We start from the raw sequence: 26,252 nt of genomic DNA, 5'->3' as shown, positions 1-26,252 counted from the left end.
CAAACTTTATTGAACTTTTTTGTGCTTTTACTGCTTTCATATACCGTATTTTTCGCCCTATAGGACGCACTTTTTCCCCTCCAAAAATGAAGGGGAAATGTGTGTGCGTTCTATGGGGCGAATGCAGGCTTTCGCTGAAGCCCGGAGAGCGAGAGGGGTCGGTGCGCACTGACCCCTCTCGCTCTCCAGGCTTCAGGAGAGCCCCACCGCCAGCCCCACAAGCTCGGGGGACAGCGGGGAGGCGCAGCGCGCCATCCTGCTGTCTCCTGACATGATTTGGAGGCTGGCGGAGGGCTTCCCTCTCCCCCAGCTGCGCAAACTCCCAGAGCGATGCTGAAGCTGCCCGCAGCTTCGGCATCGCTCTGGCTCCTGTTCTGGGGGCTGGGGAAGCTCGGGCTCCCCCCGCCCCAGCCCCGCGCCGGGGGGAAAAATAATTTTCCCCCTTTATTCCCCCCCCCAAAAAAAATCTAGGTGCGTCCTATGGGCCGGTGCGTCCTATAGGGCGAAAAATACGGTAATAGGCTGCTTAGATTTCTTTCTCTTTTTTTGGTCTTTAACTGAGCAAAAAATAAACAAACAAACACTGTAGGGGAAAACACGCTGGCGCAAGCCTCCTTTATCTGCCTGAGGCAGAAACCTCCTTCCCTCCCTCTGACATCACTAAAGAAGCAAAAGCAAGACTTAATGACTTTTTAATAAAAAACCCTTCAGGCCGTTCGCAAGCAAGGTTGCAACAATTATTGAATGAATAGGTACGCACACGCACACAAACACACACACCTGAATGCCATGTTCCAGAACTGCTTTCTGTGCGAGCTCTAAAACATGACCTTAAAGGCATCTTATGTTGTAATATTTATAATACTGTTTCTCTCACGTTTCTTGACCTCGTGTATTTCATCGTATAAGGGTCATATCTGTGTTACTACAAGCCCCATGCACAAACACAAAGCGAGACAGACTGCTGCAATTGTACATTTCTAAATGCTTTTTAAAAAACCGTTTATCTGCATCCACGAGAAACAAGCTTTTTGTTTGTTTTAATGGCAGAGAAGGTCGGCTCCTGTGTTCTTAAGAGAACCCTCTGTTGTCCCGAGCGCTCATCTGGAGGCCGGAGAATGCAAAGGGTGTTCTGGCATCTATTAGCGCTAAGCAGACGCAGAACACAAGCACTCAGATGGTATGAGGTCATAAGCCTGGGAGGGGTGGGAAGGCTTCATGAAAGAACCCCGAATGACGGGAGATCAGCAGTGGCATTTGTGCATCTCCACAATGCAAATGCAACAGCAATACAATAAAATGCATAGGAAACATATGTGCAGACTCACTACTTCTTCCCCTTACAAGCAAAATTGTAAAGCAAGATTTGTTTTTTAACCCCATTCAAAAAGCATTTGGTAGGGCCTCAGAGGACCAGATCAAATTGTTTCAAGGGCTAGATCTGGCCTGCAGCGTGCCAGCTGGCCTTCTTTATTCTACGGGAAGATGCAATTCTTCACAATTATATTCCTCTTGCCCAGCCCAGCTGCCCTGTGTAATATAGATCCCTAAATCCTGACGAAGTTCACTGCAGCGCTGTCATTATTTTGCTTAGAAAATTCCAACCAGTGATTTTTAAAAGTTTTCTTTCTTTCTTCATTTTCATTTACTCCTATGTATCTTGGAATAATTTCGAGAGAGCAAAAAAAACCCCCAAATCTGTAATTTCCATTTTTTATTATTAGCTTCTTGCTGGCAAGCATTACACCTGGGAATAATACTGTACCAGGCATTTTTAAAAAAAATCTGCCACAGGTATTATTATTTCATTCCAAATCCAATGAAAATATTTCTAACTGTATTTTTATCACCATGGGTAATATTTGGTTGCTTGTTTTATAATGCATAGAAAGAAAGAGTTCTCATAACTGTAAAATGCTGCACTGCTGACAATAAAACCAGGGGCAGAAGAAGCCTGATGGTACCTCAATTATTTTAATACTGCTTGCTTACCGATTTATGAAAACTAGGTTAGATTACATGATGGTAGCTTTTCCTCTCCCCAGCTGCACTTTAACAAATCTGGGTACAGCCCAGAGAGAACGTCTCCTACACAAACTTCTCTTGTACTGTTTCTTATTCATTTTGGTGTAGCTTACGCATGAGATAATTCACACTGGACTGGAGCCTCTGAAGTGGTTTGTAATAGCACTAGACGGGTTAAACACAGGTTAAAAACCAGGAGACAATTTTTAGCACTTTACATTGTACGGTGTGAACACCACGGAAAACGTGTCCTAAATGTAATTATTTCACAGTCCTTCCAAAGATGCCCTCTTGCTTCATCCTTTGAGAAAATAAAAAAATAAAAGTTTCTTTGATGGAAGGAGCAGGCACATGCAAACATTTCCTCACGACATGACGGAAGATTAGAGGCCGGAGCATGCCCATTCTCCGGTCCTTAGGAATCCATAATAAATATTTAAAACCAATATATATATATATAATCTATGTATATATGGAGAAAGGGAGAGATGCAGAGATTTTCTCCAATGTTGTTTAATTGGAAGCCAGTCTCCAGTCTCTTAATACCTTGTCCTGAGAAGCTGCTACATAGCTTCTGGATGGTAAACAAACGGGGAAAGAAGGGGTGAAATCAGTCGTCCGTTTTCTGTGCCAGTCTACAGAAAGTCCAGTTGTGTTCCACCGTATTTTCATTGGCTCGTTCACTCATGTGGTGGACCCTGGTGTTTCGGATGGTGAAGCCTTGCTTTGTGATGTACTCCATCAGGTGGACCCGAAGGGAGACTTCTTGGTGGTAATCGCAGGGCCCAAACGTGAAAGAAACTTGGCAGTCCCTCGTGTCCATCATATGCTTGTTCCACTTGGTGAAATAGTTGGAGATCCCTTCCAGCAACGAGTGGACCTTGGTCGTGATGGTCAGCTGCGTTATGATCACCGCCACCGGGTTGGAATATTTCGAGAGCTTGCGAGTGCTGGAGAGCTCAACCACTTCCTCAAAGGTATCCACGGGATACAGAGGTTTGGGCTCGTTAAGACACTGTATCAAGGGTTCGATCTGGTAGAAGTCCGCTTCTTTACGAAGCAGGTCAAATTCCTTGAAGTCCAGAGGCAGAGTCAGCTCTGACGTCCGTAAAAAGTTGAGGACGTACCGGAAAAGCGGCCCGTCCCGGTCGATGAAATAGTTGCCCTGGGAGTCCCTGGCGGTGGGGAAGCCTCCCCGGAACATGGCTCCCAGCATGGAATCGGGGTACCTCGTGAGCGTGGTGAGCGACGTCGTGTACAAATGTCCACCCACATTCAGAGTGACCGGCTCAGTCATCTGCGGAAGGGGAGAGGAAAAGTTTCAGAGCGCTCACAAGCCAACATATGAATACCCCGTAAGTACCTTAAACGATCATTTAAAAAACCACTGCTTGTACAAACAAACGCAAGCAAGCAATAAGAACTGCACTTTCCCCCTGTATGACTTAGCATGGGGCATTATAATCCAAAGTTAATTAGGGTAGAGCCCAACTTGCACTCACAGAAGTGTTTGTGATCCAGAAGAACAGAAATGGAGGGGAGTTTTCCTGATTTGCCCTTCCACCTGCAGCCATAGCTGTCAACTTACAGATTTGAAAATAAGGGACCAGCAGCCTCGAAAATAAGGGATCAGCGGCCAAAATAAGTGATTTTCCCAGCACAGGTATGTTCGACTTCTGAGCCCCTACAAGCCAAAGGCAGAAAGCCCAGCTAGCAGTCAAACGAAGCCTCAAGCGGTCGTTCCCACAGTGCAGCAACCCGGCAAAGGGGATGCAGCAAGGAAAACCACTGTCACTTCTCCACTGGGAAGCACTGAGCAAAGGCGAGTCCCCAGGCAACGCGGCCGATTTGATCGGCACAAGGCACGCAAGCCCAGTCGTTCTTAGACTCCTTATTGGGCGAGCAACACAGCCAAACAACACAGTTGGAACCTCCCTCTTCCCTGGCCGGCAAGGAGGGAGGGAGAGGAGCTGCTTCCTTTGAAACCCAGGAAATTTAAGGGACATCAGCAGCAGCAGGACACGGCGCTGGGATAAGGGAGTTTCCCGCCAAATAAGGGACGGTTGACAGCTATGCCTGCAGCTCTCCCTCTTGCCACCTGCCGCCCTGTTCTGGAGGGTCTCTAGCTCAATTTTCAGGTGGCACAAGGAGGGAGCAGAGAGAGAGGACAACCCCCCCCCAAAAAAATTGCCTGTCCACTTAGCAGAGGCACCGCCTGAATCAAAAGCTCCTCAGCTGAGCCCAAAGGCATCAACTGGATTCCTCCCCTGATAAGGCAGAACAGTATTTATAATCTGCCTTTCAATTCTATCTGGAACACAACTGTACCATCCTCTGGGAAGCATTCATCTAGCCATATAATTAGCTGCTCTCTTGGGCGGAGGAACAATTGCTGATGGGTGACCGAACGCAGCCACCTATCAGTGGCGCAGTAACTGACTCATCCCGCATCGCCCTGGCTCTGCGTGCCGTTCTCACCTGGCCTGCCATTTCCTTTTGAGATCACAGTGCAGACCCTGCTGCTCATGCAGTTATTCTACTGTGCCATCACTCCTGCGCACAAGTGTCCCCACCTCTTGTCCAAAGAGGAGAGGAAGGTGGGCAACCAGGTGAAGGGAGGCGTGACTGCCTCTTTATCCTTAATTTGCAAAGCTGCAAAAAGTAAGAGGTGCAAAAAAAAGGTACTTGCACCCCAGGATCAGTCGCAAACCACTGTTCTCTGTGGCACTCCTGGCACACACGCCACTTTGGTTTGCACCCAATGTTAGCTCTACTCAGAGCAGAGCCATTGAAATCCATGGCCATGGCCAACTTAGGCTCATTCATTTCAACTGGTCTACTATTAGCCCAACTGGGCTTTATACAATTATGGTACCCCCCCCCCCGCCCCGGAGGCTGCACTAAATGGCTCCACGCGGCCAGTTTCACCCAAGAATGAGCTCACTTAGGCACCCCGTGTGCCTTTGTCCACAATGCTGCACAACTCTTTTGGAGATTTTTTGTGTGACAGTATGTCTGGAAGAGAGGGAATCTGCTTAGCCTTTACAGTGTAGCCCAGCAGGCTACAGAGTCTGAGTTCAAGCACAATGCCTCTCCTTGCTCTATGCACATTCAACATATACTAGGCAGAAATAGCTCAGCCGAACAAAAAAGAAACCAATGCTGAGAGCACCAGCGGCACCAGACTTGAGTAAGGATTTCTTTTAGGTCGAAATAAAAGAGCGACATAACAAATGAACTGCTGAAATGAAGAGACAATTAGGAGAAATGCGTGATTTGCCCAGAGAAGCCCCCCAGGATGAGTCAATAGAAATAGCAAAATAAGGCTCCTTTAAAATATTATACTGAAGCTGGAGATAAAACTTTCTGGCTGCAAACATCAATGACTTCTTGACCACTGCACTGGAAAAAAACAAGGCAGATTCACTTCTGGGCCAGGTGGCAGATTCATGAGTGAACTAGCAGGACATAGAGTGCTTTTGAGTCAAGGTGAGATGCTCATCTAATTCTTCCGCTGCCTGCGGGATAGTTTTTAGAAAAGGATGCTTGGCATTAAGAGATTCACCTGTGAAGGCCTAATTAAATGGGATTTCAGCTGTTCTTGTGCATTAGGAGCTACTGACGGATACTGCCCATTCTTTCACAGGAAAAGAGGAAGAGGTGAAAACTTTCTCAGATATGAATATAGTCTCTAGGATGTAGGCAAAGGACACCTGGGGTTTGCAGTATCCTGCCCACCCCCCTGCACAAACCAGGATCTTTCTACCTACCATCAACTGCCCTGTGTGAAATACCCTGATGACTTAATATAACATTATGTTTTGTTTTGAAATGCAAATGTTACTTATAAGCAGCCTTGGGAGGCTTTGTACCCTGAAAGGCAAAATATAAGTACAGTTGTTACCTTGGTTTTTAAACAGCTTAGTTCTTGAAAGTTTTGGCTCCCAAACGCCGCAAACCCAGAAATGACAGTTCCAGTTTGCAAACTATTTTTGGAAGCTGAACGTCTGACGGGGCTTCCACGGCTTCTGACTGGCTGAGCTTCCTGCAGCCAATCAGAAGCCATGCTTTGGTTTCCGAACGTTTTGTAAGTCGAGCGGACTTCTGGAACGGATTCCGTTCGACTTCCAAGGTACGGCTGTAACTGTAATAAACAAGTAATACTACATGGGCAGGAAGCTGTTAGAAGAGTGCCAACAGCGAAGATCCTTGTGACATAAATTCAGCGTAGCATAAATTCCCATGGAGTCGCCTGCTTTGTCAGACGGATGAGAAAGACCAGGTTCGCCATATCCCCTGCAATGCAGGAATCTCAACTAAAGCATTCGTGACAGATGGCTACCCAACCTCTGCTTAAAAGCTGTGTTCGAAATTAGCCAGGCGCATTTTGCACCTGGCTACCAACCAAGTAAAGGTGCCCTGGCCCCAGGATGGCATCTGACATCTCCACCATCTGGAGGTGCAAGCCTGGGGATCACTGGATCTTTACTAATAACACATCCTGTAGGATTCTATCAGTTATATTTTATCTGCACAAAATTGGAATGAATTTCAGGAACCAAAATGCTTTTTTCTGTGCAGCCTGGGTAGGAGCAGTCACCATTAAGAAAAATAGGTCAGAATAGGCCAATATTTATATGTGGCCTGTCCCTGGATCAAGCCACTTTTCTTCTTTAAGTTCTCAAAGCTCTTAACCTAGCTCAAGGTTGTCATCTGAACCAGCCAGATGTTTAACTGATGATCAATCACAGTCAGTTCATCCTTTGAAAAATAAGACTTTAGAGCAGTCTTACCCAAAATGGCAACAAAGCATTCCATTTGGGCAGCTGTAATCTTGCTTTTTAGTGGGACGCGCGTGGCGCTGTGGTCTAAACCACTGAGCCTCTTCGGCTTGCCGCTCAGAAGGTCGGCGGTTCGAATCCCCGCGACGGGGTGAGCTCCCGTTGCTCGGTCCCTGCTCCTGCCAACCTAGCAGTTTGAAAGCACGCCAAAAAGTGCAAGTACATAAATAGGTACCGCACTGGTGGGAAGGTAAACGGCGTTTCCATGCGCTGCTCTGGTTTCGGTGTTCCATTGTGCCAAAATGCTGGCCACATGACCCGGAAAAACTGTCTGCGGACAAACACCGGCTCCCTCAGCCTGTAAAGCGAGATGAGTGCCGCAACCCCAGAGTCGTCTACGACTGGACTTAACTGTCAGGGGTCCTTAACCTTTAATCTTGCTTTAAGGAGCCATTTGGCGCCTAGCTTATATTATCTGAGTTCCTAACAATGCTTAAAAACCTCTAATGAATGTGATCTTCGGGCTGGAAGAAGGTTCTCCACCCTTGCCTGCAGCTGACAGAGGAAATCTACCGGCCAAATCTTTGGCTGTAGGTCTGTAGCCAACAACACATACAGGGTATTACTACTTGAAGAAATGGAGCATTTGCATGGGGCCAGCTGTCTGGTAAAGGAGCACAGGAGGGCAGATTTAAACACATGTGCACAGCAGACACACACAGAACCCCTGGGAGAATTTGCCATGCCCCCACAGCCCAGCCGGCATACTTACTATATATCCCCAGTCTCCATTATCCATCTGTTCCAATGCGCGAGCTGCGCGAGCCTGGATTTATTGGAAGTCTTTTGAAAGTTTATGCAATTCACGGCTTATTCCTCCCTGGTGGGGGTGGGAGAGAGAGAAAAGCAGAGCAGATTGTGAGCACTTTCAAGATGGAGAAGAGCAAGAAGAAGAGAGCGGTGTTTCTACCCCTTCAAAAGGCAAGCTCTTTGCCTGCGCCTCCGATTCCAGCTACAAAGAAACTCAAGTACAATCACCTGCAGAAAAATTTACCTTCCCGCCACTGACCTTCTTGCATCCTTTGCAGGTGTAGAGAGCCGCTGAGCCTCGCAGGGGGAAAAAAAGATAATCATTACGCAGCCGCCTGAGTTAAAATAATGAGCACTTGGTCTCTGAAGGTGATCCACACGTTTAAAAAATGGTCCGCATATTTTATCTGGGAGAAAGGAGACGGTTTTCAAAGGTTGCCCCATACAAGCATATGCCAAGGAAATGTGAATCAATGACATGGATGTACCTCAAAATCCACCTGCCCCAAACTGGGTTTCCCCAAACTTGGGTCTCCAGCTGTTTTTGGACTACAACTCCCATCATCCCTAGCTAGCTGGACCAGGGGGTCAGGGATGATGGGAATTGTAGTCCAAAACCAGTTGGGAGACCCATGTTTGGGAAACCCTGATCTAGATGTTTTGGACTACAAGAACCATCATGCCCAGCCAGCACGGACAATGGTCAGGGATTGAAGGGAGGCAACCCAGCCAGATGGACAGGGTATAAATCATAAAATTATTATTATGTAAGTCCAGCAACATCTGAAAGGTTCCAGGATGGGGGAGGGTTTGCCATTAACCCATGTGTGTCCTGTACAGGAGCTCATCAAAGTACAGTGGTGCCCCGCAAGACGAATGCCTCGCAAGACGAAAACCTGCTAGACGAAAGGGTTTTCCGTTTTTGCGTTGCTTCGCTAGACGAATTTCCCTATGGGCTTGCTTCGCAAGATGAAAATGTCTTGTGCTTTTTTTAAAAAGCCGCTTGAAGAGGCGCAGTTGCGATGGACCGTGCTTCGCAAGACGAAAAACATCGCAAGAAGAAAAGACTCGCGGAACGAATTCTTTTCATCTTGCGAGGCACCACTGTAAGGAAACTGGAAATGAACCAACACTGAAAATCAAACAGCAATAGCCACTGCCATGGGCTAGACACAAAACAACACATAACTATTAGCCAATGAGCTACAAAAACTTTTTTTAATACCACCCAGACTTCACCAGCAGATCCCAGGGCGGATTACAACCATTAAGAAAGGAGAATTAAAGTTAAAACATAAATTATGTTCACAGTAACAGGGTGGGGTGCTGAAAACACACATCTCAGGTGTCAGAGGCCAGGATAAAGTCTTCAGCATTCTCCAAAAGCTGTACAGTGGTACCCTGGGTTACAGGCACTTCAGGTTACAGACGCTTCAGGTTACAGACTCCGCTAACCCAGAAATAGTACGTTGGGTTAAGAACTTTACCTCAGGATGAGAACAGAAATCGTGTGCCGGTGGCGCAGCAGCAGCAGGAGGCCCCATTAGCTAAAGTTGTACCTCAGGTTGAGAACAGTTTCAGGTTAAGAACAGACCTCCAGAATGAATTAAGTTCTTAACTCGAGGTACCACTGTACAGTGAAGAAGCTATGGGAAGGGGGCCTTCCGCAACTTAGGGGCTGCCACAGAGAATGCCCACTTACCAAGCCACCGACCCACACGGTTTCTGAGGGTGGTGGAACAAACATGAGGGCTCCCCTTGCTGATCTTAACACACAGCCCAGGCTTTGTTTTTGGGGCAAATTGATAGTCCACTCCCACCGATTTGGCATTAAAAACATTTTTTCAATCTGATCTCTTCCTACTCTCTAGTCATGCAGCAAAGATTAAAAAAAACCACAACCACAACAATACCATGGTTTTGTCCTTGGAGCCTTTCGTAACTATGGGGAGCTCAGAACCGGAAAAGCATTTGCTCTTCAGCTTCAATGGACGGCAAACTGGGATCCTTGCGAGTGCTGTGGAAGAATGCGGCTTCCAGTACAATTGCTCCCAGCTTCTTTGCAAGCTCTGTGATCTCACAGGAACGGCTAACTACAAACCGGTCCAAACTGCGACCCACATTTCCACACGCAAGCATGAAATCTCCACAGTAAAAACAAAACAATGCAAGGCTTGGCTGAAAACAGCAGGGCTGCTGCCGCCCTCTGCAAAAATCCATCTCGTTAGTTGGAACAATATTTCTTTCCAGCTTTGAAATAACTGGCTCACCATTCTTTCATAGGCAGATAGGTTTGGGAGGGGGGGCCGAGAGAGAGAAAATGGAAGCAGCTAAAATAGGGGCAGTTGACCATTTTCGGCCAGAGGAGCACACACAAAACACACACAATACACTCTCCTCTAGAGAATCTGTGTGAATCAGTTAAGAGAAAAGTAATTGGCCCCTCTCCACTCATCAAACAATTGATCTGAAGACTGGTGATTTGCATCCTCATCACAGCACTGTATCTACTTTTAACCCCCCCCCCTTTTTGCTGCCACCCATATTGGGGGTGCCAGGGAAGACCAGAAAATAAATGTTTGGAAGGGGGGGTGTCCAGATCAGGCTGGGGCTAAGCCACCCCAAGCCAAGACTAACATCGCAAAATGGCATTCCGGTGCAGTAACTTTGCCCACAATCTGTGTGACATATTCAAATCGGACCATGCCATTGGTCGTACCTACGTAGGACTGAAAACACGCAGAAGTTGTGTCAACATCAGAAAATGTTTATTTTATTTATTTAACAAAACATGTATACCACTTCACCATAAATAAAACTTCTAAGTGGTTGGCTGTTTTTATATCCTATCTAGGATTTTCAGTAGTACAGTCATATCTTGGAAGTCGAACGGAATCCATTCCGGAAGTCTGTTCGACTTCCAAAATGTTCAGAAACCAAGGCACGGCTTCTGATTGGCTGCTGGAAGGTCCTGCAGCCAATCAGAACCTGTGGAAACCGCGTCAGACGTCCGGGTTCCAAAGAACGCTCGCAAACCGGAACAATCACTTCCGGGTTGGCAGCGTTCGGAGCCAAAACGTTTGAGTCGTAAGGCGTTCGTCAACCAAGGTACAACTGTGTAGTGAAGGCAACTGACTGATGTCAACTCCTTGATTAATTTGTCACAGTCAGACTCTCCTCTAGATTTGGGAAATGAGTTCTCCAGTCTGTTGACCAGGCAAGTGCAGATGCCTTGGTTCCTCAGTTCCTTACAAGAGCTCTGAGGCTTAAGCAACACACGGACTCCCAACCCTGTGTGATTGAGAACCCAGACCATGCAAGGTTGCATATCATGAGATCACCTGGTGTCTACAGAGAGGGGCTCCCAGCTGCATCCGTACCTTCAGACCTGACAGCAACTGTTTTTTAGAAAGCTAAAGGGGTAGCAAACATGAGGGTGTGGAGCTAATGGATTTCACAGAGAGATTTCCATCTTTGCCCACTGTAATCCAAGCACCTTGTCTTTAAAGTCTACCAGTACCTGTAAGAATCTATTATTCCTCTTTTTCCCACTAAGACATCACATTGAGAAGCGGGTGGAGGGAGGAAACAGCTTGAAGGTTTAAACAAGCTTTTTATCCAAAGCCATGTTTTCTGAGGTCCGTATAAATCCGTATAGTTAAAGCCATGGTTTTCCCAGTAGTGATGTATGGAAGTGAGAGCTGGACCATAAAGAAGGCTGATCGCCGGAGAATTGATGCTTTTGAATTATGGTGCTGGAGGAGACTCTTGAGAGTCCCATGGACTGCAAGGAGATCAAACCTATCCATTCTGAAGGAAATCAGCCCTGAGTGCTCACTGGAAGGACAGATCCTGAAGCTGAGGCTCCAATACTTTGGCCACCTCATGAGAAGAGAAGACTCCCTGGAAAAGACCCTGATGTTGGGAAAGATTGAGGGCACAAGGAGAAGGGGACGACAGAGGATGAGATGGTTGGACAGTGTTCTCAAAGCTACCAGCATGAGTTTGACCAAACTGCGGGAGGCAGTGGAAGACAGGAGTGCCTGGCGTGCTCTGGTCCATGGGGTCACGAAGAGTCGGACACAACTAAACGACTAAACAACAATGAAGTGTTGAAGACACAGCTTATGGCGAAACCATCAACCATGGGAAACAAAACTGAAAGTTTTTGATGAATTCACTGCAGATGAAAGTTTACTGCGGGCAAGAGGGGAATATAAAGAACTATCCCAAAGGAAATTAACCACAGTCAGATGTTGCGGGCATTTTTCTCCAATCTCCGAAGCGCAGTGACACCCAATGGATATCCGTCTCTTGATTTGAAAAAGGAAGAGCAGTAAGTCAGTCGGCATCAACCAGCTCAGCTTTTGTGACCAATTTCCATTCCCTTTATTGACCCCGTAGGCCTTAAAAGATGCCTAAATCACTGCTCTTTGCAGGGGAAGGGAGATTTACATCTTCTTGTCTCCTCCGCAGGCAAAAGAGACAGCATTTGATCGCCAGCCTGCTGCGTAGCACCAGAATGAATAATTTATCAAAGCAATTAGTTCAGGCAAGCCTCTTCCCATCCGTTTGCACGGGCAAAAAGGAGGCGCAGACAGCAGATGCCTCATTGATTTGGTGTAGGTTTCCAGGACCGCTAACAATCTAGAAATCTGGTTAGAAAACGTTAACACTTCAAGGAAGGAACAAAGTTATGCACAGCGACAGACTATCTCAAGCAGTTAGAACATAACCTTTTCTTTTTTTAAACAAGCTGACTCCATCAAACAACTTTAGCCTGGAAACTGTAGGGCTGTATTTCAATGGAACTACAAAACACCCATCCTGATTTATTTCATGCACCCGAGCGCATAAGCTTTCTGGGGGCAACAATAGGAGGCTTGGCCATTGTCCTCTACGTTTCCTTGCAAGAAATAACAGGATGGCAATTCCCAGGGCAGAAGAGCAGAAACAGAGAAGCTGGTGCAAACTGGGGCAGTATTATGGCACGCACAAAACTCTGAAGCAAAGTGAGCGTCCCAAGCATGGCTGGAAAGATCTCAGGTGCCTCAAAAAGCAACGCTGTGGCACCTAAAACATTATTTGACATCTTTCCCTACCCATGTCCAGGTTTGGCTTCATAGATGCTGATGCTGGATCCTGTTTTATTTATTTTTTAATTGCAACTAGAGATAATTTTTCCTGCTCTTACCATGGCAGCACCTTCGGTCGCCCCACCAACCTGCACAGCTCTTCAACCAGGTTCATTTTTTTTAATGCTGATGACCAGAAGTTATATGTTCTATAGCAGGGATGTCCAACCTGTTGACCGCGATGAACAGGTTGATCCCCGGACGATCTCGGGCTCCCTCTCAATCGGCGTTGGCGATAAGCAAGTCTGCGGATGAAAGTCCCCGCCCCCTCATCCGCGGCTCTGTTCCTCGTTTGCGTCAAATGGGTGTTCCTTAATGGTATGTTAGGAAACGGAAGCAGAGAGTCGTTACCGCAGCATTACAGTTTTAGGTGAGTGATTTTCTCCCTCCTCCCAAAAGGTCAAGAACTTTAGTCTCCTCCCTCCCTAAAAAAAAGCTCAACAACCCCTTGGCTTGGTCCCCCCTAAAAAAGGTCAAACAACTTTGGCTTCCCACCCCCTTCATGGGTAGATCACTTCCAGAATTTTTATACTGGGAGTAGATCGCAGTCTCTTGTGTGTTGGACATGCCTGTTCTATAGAAATGGCTTGTTATTACAGTGGTACCTCGGGTTACATACGCTTCAGGTTACATACGCTTCAGGTTACATACACTTCAGGTTACACACTCCGCTAACCTAGAAATAAGTGCTTCAGCTGAAGAACTTTGCTTCAGGATGAGAACAGAAATTGTGCTCCAGCAACGCGGCAGCAGCGGGAGGCCCCATTAGCTAAAGTGATGCTTCAGGTTAAGAACAGTTTCAGGTTAAGAACAGACCTCCAGAACGAATTAAGTACTTAACCCGAGGTACCACTGTTTTATTATTATTATTAGTAGTAGTAGTAGTAGTAGTACTGTTGCTATTTTTATTTTACTATTTTCAGAAACTTGTGCTCACTTTGCTCGGTGGGCAAAATAAGATTATCCAGGAACAGGATGAATATCTAATTTTCTTTTTTTTTTTTTACTACCCCTAACAGCAACCCTGAAAACAAAGCCATAAAAACGGGAGGGGGGGTGCTAACCCATAGTTCAGGAGTCTAATTTGCCTCACTGCCTTCCTGCCCCAGGATCAAATGTTCCTCCTGCTTCCCAAGGGGGTCCACCAATTTTGATGGCAGCAGAGGAGGGGAGGGGAGAGAAATGTAAATCAAGCACAGTGCTAGGGGTACAAATTGTCCTCTTCCTGATCATCAGATTGATTATCTGATGCGAGAGAACGATGACCCCACAGATCTACGCAGATCAGCTGGGGGGGGGGCAGACGAACTGTGTGCTTTTGTGCATGGCAGCTATTTGCAATGCACAGATGGCCTGAAATTGGGGAGGGGGGAGCATGTAGATTGTGAGCAGCCTGAATCTGGCATTACACGCCAAGTACTCCACCCTGGACACAGGACGCTGTAGAGGTGCAGGGAGAAAACTGCAAGCATGGAAATTGCCATGGGGGGGAAAGCCCTACTGCTCCCCAAACCAACCAGCGTACCTACACCCAACCCAAAAAGGAAGGAGGGAAGCTGGAAGATGGAAATAGGGCTGGTCAGTCCTGACCAGCTGTTGACTAAATAATTTTAAGCTCGCGTCTAGAAATCTGAGCTGGTGCTTCACTTTGTTTTCAAAGGGAAAGGTTGGAGGATACATGGGTAAGCTTAGCAATGGCATTATGCCTCTGCAGTGATCCCCTAAAGTGATACCTATGTGGTTTTCATTACACAAGGCCCAGCTTGTGTAAATGTCAGCTAATGAGTCACACGCCGCTGCAAAACCTTTCGACGGGATAAAAAAGAATGAAAACAGAATTAGAGTGATCAGTTCTGTTAGTTACAGAGATAGAGCACAGCCTTACAGTGAGTCAAACCACTGGTCCACCCAGCCCAGGAGTAGGGAACCTGTGGCCTTGCGGATGTAGCACAGCTACAGCTGTATCATTGACCTCTGAGAGTTGTAGTTCAGCAACATCCAGCTCACGGTCTTTTACCCAAGATCCTTTTAACTGGTGGCACCAGAGACTGAGCCTAAGAAAAAGTCACGTGTCCTAACACTGTGTGTGTGGGGACTGCTCCCAGATTATCGCAAATGGCTGATGTTCTACCCGTGTGAACAACTATTCAGAGGTAAAGGTAAAGGGACCCCTGATCATTAGGTCCAGTCGTGGACAACTCTGGGGTTGCAGTGCTCATCTCGCTTTATTGGCCGAGGGAGCCGGCGTACAGGTTCCGGGTCATGTGGCCAGCATGCCTAAGCCACTTTTGGCGAACCAGAGAAGCCCCCGGAAACGCCATTTACCTTCCCGCCGGAGTGGTACCTATTTATCTACTTGCACTGGTGTGCTTTTGAACTGCTAGGTTGGCAGGAGCTGGGACAGAGCAACGGGAGCTCACCCCGTCACGGGGATTTGAACCGCTGACCTTCTGATCGGCAAGCCCTAGGCTCTGTGGTTTAACCCACAGCGCCACCCACGTCCCACTCAGAGGTACCTTGGCTTTTTAAAACCTTGAAGATTTTACAGACAATACAAAAATGGGAATTTGAAAGGGCTTAAAAAAAAATTAACTAAAAAAGAGGCTGTAATTTTCCTTGCACAACTCCATGCTGTCCGTCTTTCAAGCTGTTTGCAGAATGACAATTGCATCCCATTATACTAAGATCCCTGCCTCTGGCACCAAGATATTTTATATATGTAACAGATGGCGTATGTGTCCTAGCTCCAAGGAGAACTACAGCGGCATTTGTGCTGAATCTCTCCCTGTCTGAAACATGTAAAGAATTGGGCATGAACATTTTTGTTTTTAAAAAGGAAAGGAAAATGTTCAGAGAGATTAGAGTTACAAAGGAACCTAGGCAGCATAAGAAGTCAGAAAGCATTTAAAATACAGCAACAAAATGATACCATTTAATGAGCGGTCTTTAAATGCAAGTTTTTCAATGACCCACCACTTGGCTATTTAGCACTACACTACAGCCTCTACTTATGATCATAATCCATTCTGGAGGCCTGTCCGCTGGGCAAAACCAAACGCTAGTAGAGGCACCGTTGTGCGTGTGCACATTCGGCGGCTGCGCACTTCTGTGCATGTGTAGAGGCGGCAGCCACTTGTGCACATGCGCAGGTGGCAGAAGCTGCTTCCGCGCATGTGCGGGTTTACTTCTGGGTTTGCCACGGTCACAACTTTGAACGTCCGCGAGAAGAGGCGGATGTAGGTCGAGGTTCCACTGTACTCTAGTATAGATTACTTTTAAGCACATGCCCTCAATTTGTTTACCTAACCCCCTTTATGGTGATAAATACTGTACTACAATCACATCCCGTTTCAGACTGATGGGCTGCGTTGGTGTTTTCACAAACAGCTGGAAGGGTACCTACTTTCCCTGCACGGTTTTCTCCCTTCTGTCCTAGGCTGAACATCAGTTAGGGCTGGTTTTCAACTTTATGATATTATCACCAGCTAAACATCGCGATATACTGATATATCACAATGTCTGAAATAAGGATGGAGCTATGTAGAGGCGTTGGCTGGCTTCACGGTTTTCCCCACATTGTGATTTTTTTCATAGCGTACACCCACACACAAAACTATGAAACCGACATCACAATATGGACTTTGAACAGGTGATATCGATATATTGCCCAGTCCTACTGAGTACCGTACCAGACCACAAGACGCACTTAGTTTTTGGAAGAGGAAAACAAGAAAAAAAAAATATTCTGAAATCTCAGAAGCCAGAACAGCAAGAGGGATCGCTGTGCAGTGAAAGCAGCAATCCCTCTTACTGTTCAGGCTTCTGGGATAGCTGCGCAGCCTGCATTCGCTCCATAAGACACACACACACATTTCCCCTTACTTTTTAGGAGGGAAAAAGTGAGTCTTATAGAGCAAAAAATACGGTATGTGGGCAGGGTTCACACATTACTTGAGTGGTATTCAGCTAAGTTTTACTCATTACTGAAAGTTAATGAACCTAGCTTAGACATGGAGGATGATGATGATTAGAATTTATATACCTCCCTAAAGCTACAGGATGCTTCAGCTGAGATTCCTTCATTGCAGGGGGTTGGACTAGATGACCCTTGGATCCCTACCAAATCAAAGATTCTATTATTGTATGTTCATTAACTTCAGTGCAATCAATCCTATACTTACCCGGGACTTACTTCCTGCTGAAACGTGTACAGTCTTGTGCTGCAAGTGGGTCTTACCCTGTTCCACAAGCTTTCTTTAAAAACAAAAGCCACATTCCCATCGACCCACCAAAACAGGGAAAGCTTGAAATGTTCAGAATTCCACAGACTCAGGCCATATGCTGGCATTTGCATCATGATACTACTATGTAGACCAGGGGTCGGCAAACTTTTCCGCCGGCAGGCCGGATCACCTGCACGCAGGAGCGCATGGGCACGCACACAGGAGCGTGTGCACCCATGCACATGCGCACACACCCTCCGTTCTTTCCCCGCTGGCTTTTGAAGCCATGGCGGGGGGGGGAGGAGGCATCTGCAGATTCCTATTGGCTGCAGGAGCTTCCTGCAGCCAATAGGAAGCCATGGTTGTGTCCTGGAGGTCAGTCCCCACGCAGAGCTAAACCGGCATGCCACGCCAGTTTACCTCTGTGTGGGGACTGGCCGAGCATGCGGTAAGGCCAGGGGCCGGTTTAATGACCCCCTCGGGCCATATCCAGCCCGCGGACCGTAGTTTGCCAACCCCTGATGTAGACCATCTGAAGACTCTATCTAATGAATGGAGGATGAGAAGCTGCAGTGTTCTGTGGACGGTGCCTTGCACCTCCCAAGTGCTATGGGGTCTGATTTACTAGCCATTGCCATCTAACACAGCTAAGCCAATATGGTGCCTTCCAGATGTCTTTGGACTCTAACTTCCAACAGCCCCTGTCAGCTTGGACAATGGTCAGGGATGATGCTAGCTGTAGTCCACCTGGATGATGCCAATTTGATTACCCCAAATATATAAATAGGTAGAACTAATTTGGTGGCTACATAGAAAATCCACCTGCTGTCTAATGCAGCAGGTATCTGTCCAGCACAACATATATGGGCGCAAGCTTAACACAAGTCAACAGTGTGATAGATTAGCAAAAATAAGCTAATGCTATTCTAGGCTGCATCAAGAGAATTCTAGTGTCCCAATCAAGGGAAGTCAATAGTCTTGCTCTATTCTGCCTTGGTCAGACCACACTTGGGAGTATTGTGTCCAGTTCTGGGCAGCACAATTTAAGAAGGATACTGACAAACTGGAACATGTAAAAAGGAAGGCAACCAAGATGATCAAGGGTCTGGAAATCAGGTCTTATGAGGAATGGTTGAAGGAGCTGGGTACGTTTAGCCTGAAAAAGAGGAAACTGAGAGGACATGTGCTAACCACCTTCAAATATCTAAGGGCTGTCACATGGAGGATGGAGCAAGCTGGGACCCAAACCAATGGATTCAAGTACAGTACAAGAAATGAGATTTTGACTAAACATCAGGAAGAGCTTTCTGACAGTAAGAATTGTCTGACAGTGGAACGGTCTCTCCTTGGAGGTGGTGGACTCTCCTTCCTTGGAGGATTTTAAGCAGAGGTTGGATGGTCAGTCCCGTCATGTATGATCTAGTTGAGATTCCTGCATTTCAAGGTCTTGGACTAGATGTCCCTCAGGGTCCCTTCCAACTCTGCAATTCTATGAATCAATGAATATCCTACTACAGAGCAACCAGGGCTGCAAAGCTGTTAATTTGGCTAATGAAGACAAAGACAGAGAGAGCCCCCTTAGGTAAGCATGCATGGGCAAACTCGGCCCTCCAGATGTTTTGGGACTACAACTCCCATCATCCCTAGCTAACAGGACCAGTGGTCATGGATGATGGGAATTGTAGTCCCAAAGCATATGGAGGGCCGAGTTTGCCCATGCCTGACCTAGAACATTTACAGCTTAGAATGAAAGTACCAGGATCTTGAACTGGTCACGTATGATCTAGCTGAGATTCCTGCATTGCGACACAGTTTGTTCCTACCTCTGAAAGCATTTGCTACTCACCTGGTTCCCAAAGACCAGCTTTCCATTCTTGTCAGCATTTCTTTGATATACCCCTTAACCCTTCATTGGGACAGCCCTCCAAATTCTGATGGCAGGGCTACCTGAAGAGCGTCCAGCAACAGAACCCACTAACCTAATTAATACTTTCTATTCCTGTCTCCATGGGAAGCTTGAGCACAACCGACAACATGATGCATCTGCTTTTCACACAGGGAATAAGGCTATCCATGGATACCAGCTAGCCCTGAAGGCTGCATAAAAGCTTCCAGTGTTGAAAGCAGGATGCCTCTGAACAGCTGTTGCTGGTGAGCACAAGTAAAAAGAAAGTGTTGCCGTGCTTATGTCCTTGCAGGGTTCCCATATTTATCTGGTTGGCCACTGTGGGAACAAGGCCATCAAATTATCAGTTATTTGGCTTATTATAATTCACACCCCAGGCTGCCACAGGCCTCAAAATATCTTGGTCTGTTTCTTGATTGGAAGCGGTCCTTTTTGACAGCAGTTCCCCCTGTGGAAATATGTGACCATGTGCAAAACAGACTGACTGGCACAGACTATCATTTGGACTTCTGCTTATACGGAACAATGCATCTGAGCTAGCTAAACCAAATTCCAAGAACCAAGAGTGACATGGTTGCCATAGGTTATAATCCAGGAGGACCTGATTTGGTTAAAGTTGGTGCACATGTTGATTATTTCACTAACAGCAGAAGGGCACCGCACAATTACAGAACAGAAAGTGAAAGATATATACAGTAGAGCAGTATTTGCAGCCCTGGATTGTGGGTGGATGACAAGCAAGGGTGAAAACACATTGTGCCGGAACAAGCAAAAGACCAAACAAGAAACCCTGTTAAAAAATTCCTCCCCACCCTTCAATCTAAATAAGGATCCTCTTCACCTTCATTTCCAAACACTACTACCTTCAGAAGGGGAAAGCCATAGAGCCACAACACAGAGAGGCTCTTACTCAGGTACCCCAATGGGCTGGCAGAATCATCCTACTGAGTTTAAAAAACGAAAGCAGCACAGGGACCCTTCTTCAACACATGCTTTCCTCCACCTTTCAGGGGAATAACCCCACCAAAAAACAGAGGTCCTGGCTATGCTTCAAACTGTCACACATAATACCAGGAATTCCATCTTCCTACAGAAACTACAGAAGGATCCAAGAATCCTGGCAGCACACACATGAAAACAAAAAACAGGTAATTCTGGAAATCATCCATCCTTCAGAGCCAACACACACACAGAGAACTTTAGGTATTTTGCACTCTAATCCCAAGCATGTTTTGCTCAGTGGGACTAATTTCCCGGTAAGTGTAATTAGGATTGCTGCCTTAATGACATAATTCACATGCGTCTGCAAAAACAAAAACCCCCGAAATAAAACAAAGTCCAATATCCAGACTCTGTACCATGAGATCGCTAACACAGAAAAGTATGCCCATGTTACCCATTAGCATGTACTGTACTGCAATAGCCGAGAGGATCACTCTTTAACCACCGTTCCCATGAGAAGGACTGAAGGTGTAACATTTATGTGGTAGCTGCCCAATGTCGAATGATCCAGGATGGCTCTTCAGACACATCCTGATTACTCCCTTAATAAGAAGCCAGGCATCCTGACAAATCCCTAAACACACACACCAGGCGTCCTGCCTGCCTCCTCTCCTGAAAAGGGACCCAGGTGTCCTGTTTTCGCTCTCCTTTCCTTCCTGAAAAGGGACCCTGCCTCCTCTCCTGAAAAGAGACCCAGGCGTCCTGCCTGCCTCTTCTCCTGAAAAGGGACCCAGGTGTCCTGTTTGCACTCATCTTTCCCTCCTAAAAAGGGACCCAGGCGTCCTGCCTGCCTCATCTCCTGAAAAGGGACCCAGGTGTCCTGTTTGCACTCATCTTTCCCTCCTAAAAAGGGACCCAGGCGTCCTGCCTGCCTCATCTCCTGAAAAGGGACCCAGGTGTCCTGTTTGCACTCATCTTTCCCTCCTGAAAAGGGACCCAAGCATCCTGCCAGCTTACATATCCTGCTCCTCTCCTCCCTTTTCTCTCCTGAACAGGAACCCAGGAGTCCGGGCTGCATCTCCCACCCCTCCTTTGTAAGAAGCCCGGGCGTTCCGGTCTCCCTCCCTCCTCCCCTTCGCCGCCGCCGCCGCCGCGACGAGGAAGCCAGGCGTCCCGAGGGTGCAACAACCGCGGCGCAGCCGTCCCCTGGGCAGCCCTCCCGGCGGTGTCTTCCCGCCATTTTATGATGCCCCGACCTCCGCCGCTACTCACTCGCGAACAGGCGCGCCTCGGGGAAGCTCCCTCCGTCTCTCGGCTTGTCGCGCGCGCTCTGCGCTGCTCCCGGGCCGGCGGCGTCGCTGGCTCCTCCCCGGCGCCTCCTCCTCCTCCTCCTGCAGGGCCTGCCTTGCTCCGCGAGGCCTCGTGCAAGGGGCGGGGGGAAGCCTTCCTAAGGGAAGGGCTGGAGAGGAAAAGGAGGAGCGGAGCCTGGCGAGGCCTAGGCAGGAGGGGAGTCAGTCTCTCCGAAGCGAGCCGAGAGCAAATTATCCCCATCCTCCCCAGCATATTGATTCGGAGGCAAGTCCCGCCGAGTTCAGTACATGCATAGAGGACCGGGGCTTTGGAGATGAAGAGAGTGCCGTTATGATGATGATGATGATGATGATGATGATTATTATTATTACTATTGTTGTTGATGCTATATATTTATTTATATCCAGTGCTTTTTTAAAAAAAGGTGCTGGTACTCCCACGTTTTTAACATCTGGGTGCTAGTATTGCGTATCCTTGAGTACCCCCAGAAAAAAGCGCTTTTATTACCCTGCTCTGATCCTAAACCTCTGCTGCCTTGCAGGTTATAGTACTTTGTAATACTTTTATTTGTACCCCACCCATCTGACTGGGTTGCCCAGGTGGCTTCTTCGGGAAATGAAAAGGCTAAGGAGTAAATCTGGAATTAGATGGCGCATTGTACACCTCCTTCCAGCGACTCCTGGTACCAGTGGCGTAGCGTGGGTTGTCAGCACCCGGGGCAAGGCAAGTAATTTGCGCCCCCTAACCCATGGATTTGCGCCCCCTAACCCTAACCCCCAGATGTTGTGCCCGGTGCGGCCGGCCCCCCCTGCACCCCCCACGCTACGCCACTGCCTGGTACCAAGCTGGTGCCAAATGTATTGCTCCTTTGGACCACATCAGCGTGGCCAAGAAGGGGGTCTTTTTCTGGACAGCCCAGGACCTCCATACACACTGCCCAGGCTTGTATCCCAGGGAGGTCACTTTGGTGTTGCTAAAGCAGTGGTTTGAATCCACACACCCAGACAGATAATAAATTATTATTATTATTATTAATACCCCGCCCATCTGGCTGAGTTTCCCCAGCCACTCTGGGCGGCTCGCAATCGAGTTTTTAAATCAATACAGCATGGATGGATGTTAACAACAAATAATACCTGGCCTTTTCCCCCAGCTTGCTTGCCAAAAAAAGGGGGGGGGGACATTAAAAAAACTGAACATAGATGGAATTAAAATTATATACCTTTACAAAATTATTAAAGCCATACCAAAAATTACAGAAAAGCAGCATGGCACCAGCCCTTTCATTAAAAGCAGTCAGTTTCTGTTGGAAAAAGAAAGTATTCACCTGCAGGCAGAAGGACAAGGAGGGAGCCAGTCTTAACTTCTAAACCCTTCATTCATCTGGCTCATCCTTCACATTTTTGAGAATAAGTATCTTTGATAGGGCTGCTCATAAATGCTTGAATAGACAATGCAAAAGTTGGGAACCTTTAGCACTCCAGATGTTTGCTAAACTACAACTCCCATCAACCCCCGTAAGCTTGGCCAATGGGCAAGGATGGTGGGAGTCGGAGATGTACTTCAGCAGCATTCTAGTGGGCATCCATCAGTCTTGGGTTGACGATGGAGGAGTGCACCTTTGGGGATAAAGAGAGTTACAGCACCTCCTGTGGCTGTAGGGACCAATACAGAAGACACATGTTGTGTTGCAGGTAGGGCAGATGAAGGTGTCCTTTTGTGCTGATGCTGGTGTGCCATAGCGTTTCTTCTTTCTGCGCTCCTCCCAGCGGTCATTCCTCCTCTGGTCACTGCTGGTCAGCAACATTGTTGTTGATTTCTTAATCAGAGGGCCAAAGATTCCCCACCTTTGGGCCGCTGATTTAAGCCTGAGGCTAAAATTCTATGCACACTTACCTGGGAGTAGGCTCACCCTCTGAGTAGATGTATATATGATTGCATCGCAAGGCCCTAATCTTTAGACATACCCACCTGAACACTTTATCCTGCCCTCCTTCCAAGGAGCTCAGTGCAGTGTACAAGATCCTCTCGCCACCCATTAAGCCCTCAACAATGCTGAGACCTAGCTTGGGCTGAGAGATAAGAGACTGGCTCAATATCACCCACTGAGCTTCACGGCTGATGAGTAGGAATTTGAAGCTTAGGCCCTCTGGCCCTGATTTGGAATGTTAACCATTTTGTCAAACAGGCTCTGCATTGATTTGTAGTAACTCAGATGTAACTTGTAATATACAGTATATATTTCCACAAGTGGGAGAGATGGAAAGCAGGCCTCATTCCATCAGTTTAGCTGAAAGTCCAGCTCCTTACCCCTGAACTATGCAAGCTTGTCGTTATAAAAACAATTACTTAAGGATTGCCTGAGTATAATTTTCTCTCCCTATCCGTTTCCCCTTTTGTATAATAGGGATTTTTTTTTATTGGTTGTAAGCCTGTGGGCAAGGACTGTCTTGTTTAAGTTGGTTGTATGTGAGCCACTCTGAGAACTTTTGTTTTTGTTTTATTTTTGCTAAGGAATAGGGGACAAATGCTCTAAATAAATAAATAGCTGACTCTGCCACAAATTGGCAATGTGCCCCGCTCCAGCCCAGGGGAAAAAGAAATGGGGAAAAGTAGATCCTACAAGCCTTCAATCTGCCCATGCCTATTTTATGCCACTAGAATGTTACCATTTTCAAATACACAGTGAATGGCATCTATAATTTTAGTTCACATGTGATGTTATATTTAGCTAATAACCTCTCCAATAAGGTCATTTCAATTTGCTCTTCGAGTATTACGTGTTCACAATATGTACAAATTGCACTTGACTATTAGCTGTGCTAATGAGCCCACTTAGAATAATCTAATCATTAGCTATTTGCATGCCTTAAAAAAAAGTTATTTCAGCTGCTTTCCTCTTCCTTTCCTTCCCCCTTTCAAACCAAATTCAAAAGATAAAAATGAAGTCACTGCTCCTTTCGACTGGATAATGCAAAATTCTAACATACATTTCCAAGAAAGAAAGCGCGCCAACCAACCAGCCTCAAAATTGACCCACTCAGTTATTTAAACTCATGATAATTTATTGGGTCTCACAGTAAACTCTTATAGAAAAAGGGTTAGGCATTAATTCCTATGACGTGTTTTTCATTCAATTGCTTCAAAACGTAATAACTACATTTTCACTGTCTGAAAGCTCTCTTGTTCTGGCATCTTAATTGGTGCTCACATTTATCTTTCTGCAAAGGTCCACAGCCCACTCGAATGCATTTTTTACACAGAAGTAAGTCCCCTGTGTACAATTGGAGTTAGTCCCAAACGGCTGTGCACAGGATTGCAGCAAGCTTTCTTCTGTGCCTAAAGAGAAACTACTTGAGAATGTGAGGGTGTCACTCTGAACAGACAGCACAAGGCGGTTCCTGGTGTAAGAAGTCACCAAGCAACAGCCCAGCAGAGAGCCTGCCACCAGCTGGAGAGGCATTTTGAATTTATAGGTGCATGAATGATCCACCCTGATGTAATGTTAACAGTCTGCAGGATAGTTCTGCTAGGAAACCTATGATAGTTACAAGTACAGTATTCAGTTCTTCAAATCTTCTACATTGTTGTTGACTCTTTGTATGGTTGCATTTTTTTATTTATGAATAGTCTCTTGTGGATTCCCATGGAATATGCTGTTTCCCCCCCCCCCCCATTTGATTCCTTTAATGAGTATTTTGAAAGGTATTTTTAAAATGTGGGGTTTCTGGTTTAGAAAAAAATCAAAGACAGAAAAAGAAGACTTTCCTTACCAGCATATTTATTTTAATTTTTCTCATGTTTTTTCTGTGGTGTATCAACTGCAGTCCACCTATGCCTCGGAAGATGTGAAGCAATGACTGGAATGTGGATTTTGTGCAAATTTCCTGTGTCAGCAGTGTATCTAGTTTCTTGGCTGGTGAACTGGGCTGGTTTGGCTTCTTTAAAAGTTGATGCTGTTTTCTAGCAACACCACTGATTGCCTGAAAAGAACAATAGAATGTGGGTTCTGTAGAAATATTGTAGTTTAACGCATCATTCCCATCTTACTTAGTTGTAATGTTGTCCTTGGAAGTAGACACTCCAAAATGTTTTTCTGGAACAGAGTTTATTGCCTGGAACAGGTCGTTTATGGGTGTGAGGGTGTTAATAAAAGTATAATACAGAGGCAGTTTCAGTTTTGAAATATGTATCATGCTGTCATTCTCAAGTGTAAACCACTCTGATCTTCAGATGAAGGGCAGTACTGTACAGAATTCTCATAAATAATAATACTAAAATGTCTCTAACACATCCAGCTGTTTTACCAAGGGGTTGTTGAGTCTGGTTTTGTTCCGTTCCAACTTTTGGCTTGTACCCTGTCCCATACAAAGAGCCTGGTGGATCAGACCAAAGGCCCTTCTTCTTCCAACACCCTGTTCTTACACTGACTAACCAGTTGTCTATGGGGAAACCCACAGCAGGACACAAGCACCTTCTCCCACAGCAAATGGTGTTCAGAAGATGTATGTTGCCTCTGACTCTGGAGTCTACAGCTACTGATGACCATATCCTCATTTATCTAATCCCTTTAAGCCACTCAAGTTTGTGGCCATCACTACATCTTGTGGTAACCAACGGTGAAGAAATATGCAGCCTTTAGTCTGTTCTGAATCTCTCATAAATCACCCATTCACACACATATATATATAACCTACTTAAATACATGGAACCCCCCCCCACCACTGCAAGGGTCCTTTAATAGCAGACACAGGCAAGCTTCATCAGTAGAAGAAATTTCAGATACAGTGGTACCTCAGGTTAAGTACTTAATTCGTTCCGGAGGTCCATACTTAACCTGAAACTGTTCTTAACCTGAAGCACCACTTTAGCTAATGGGGCCTCCTGCTGCCGCCGCGCCACCGGAACACGATTTCTGTTCTTATCCTGAAGCGAAGTTCTTAACCTGAAGCACTACTTCTGGGTTAGCGGAGTCTGTAACTTGAAGCGTATGTAACCTGAGGTACCACTGTACTTCAAAGGCTTTCAGGCAGCCACTGTGGTGCAGTGGTTACTAGACCAGGGCTTGGAAGACCAGGATTCAAATCCCTTTTCTCAGCGATGACCTTGGGCCAGTCAC

At 46.5% G+C, this 26,252-nt stretch overlaps 1 protein-coding gene across 3 annotated transcripts; it reads right to left on the bottom strand.

Moving 5' to 3' along the window:
• Positions 1 to 676: 676 nt before the first annotated feature.
• On the bottom strand, positions 677 to 21,474 carry KCTD6 (potassium channel tetramerization domain containing 6). Of its 3 annotated transcripts, XM_081184329.1 has the most exons (4): positions 21,095 to 21,176; positions 7,876 to 8,023; positions 7,579 to 7,686; positions 677 to 3,322 (listed from the first exon to the last, which is right to left on the bottom strand). In XM_081184329.1, exons 3-4 carry the CDS (start codon positions 7,603 to 7,605, stop codon positions 2,636 to 2,638), a joined length of 714 nt encoding a protein of 237 aa, XP_081040455.1. In that variant the 5' UTR covers positions 7,606 to 7,686; positions 7,876 to 8,023; positions 21,095 to 21,176; the 3' UTR covers positions 677 to 2,635. The 3 variants fall into 3 exon arrangements, with proteins under 3 accessions (XP_081040455.1, XP_081040454.1, XP_081040453.1); XM_081184328.1 differs by lacking the exon at positions 7,876 to 8,023 and having other exon boundaries at positions 21,095 to 21,196; XM_081184327.1 differs by lacking the exons at positions 7,579 to 7,686; positions 7,876 to 8,023 and having other exon boundaries at positions 21,095 to 21,474.
• Positions 21,475 to 26,252: the final 4,778 nt, after the last annotated feature.

Source organism: Podarcis bocagei (genome assembly GCF_964188305.1).
Source record: "Podarcis bocagei genome assembly, chromosome: 2".
In the NCBI taxonomy this organism is placed as follows: domain Eukaryota; kingdom Metazoa; phylum Chordata; class Lepidosauria; order Squamata; family Lacertidae; genus Podarcis; species Podarcis bocagei.
This window is presented reverse-complemented; position numbering and strand designations above follow the sequence as displayed.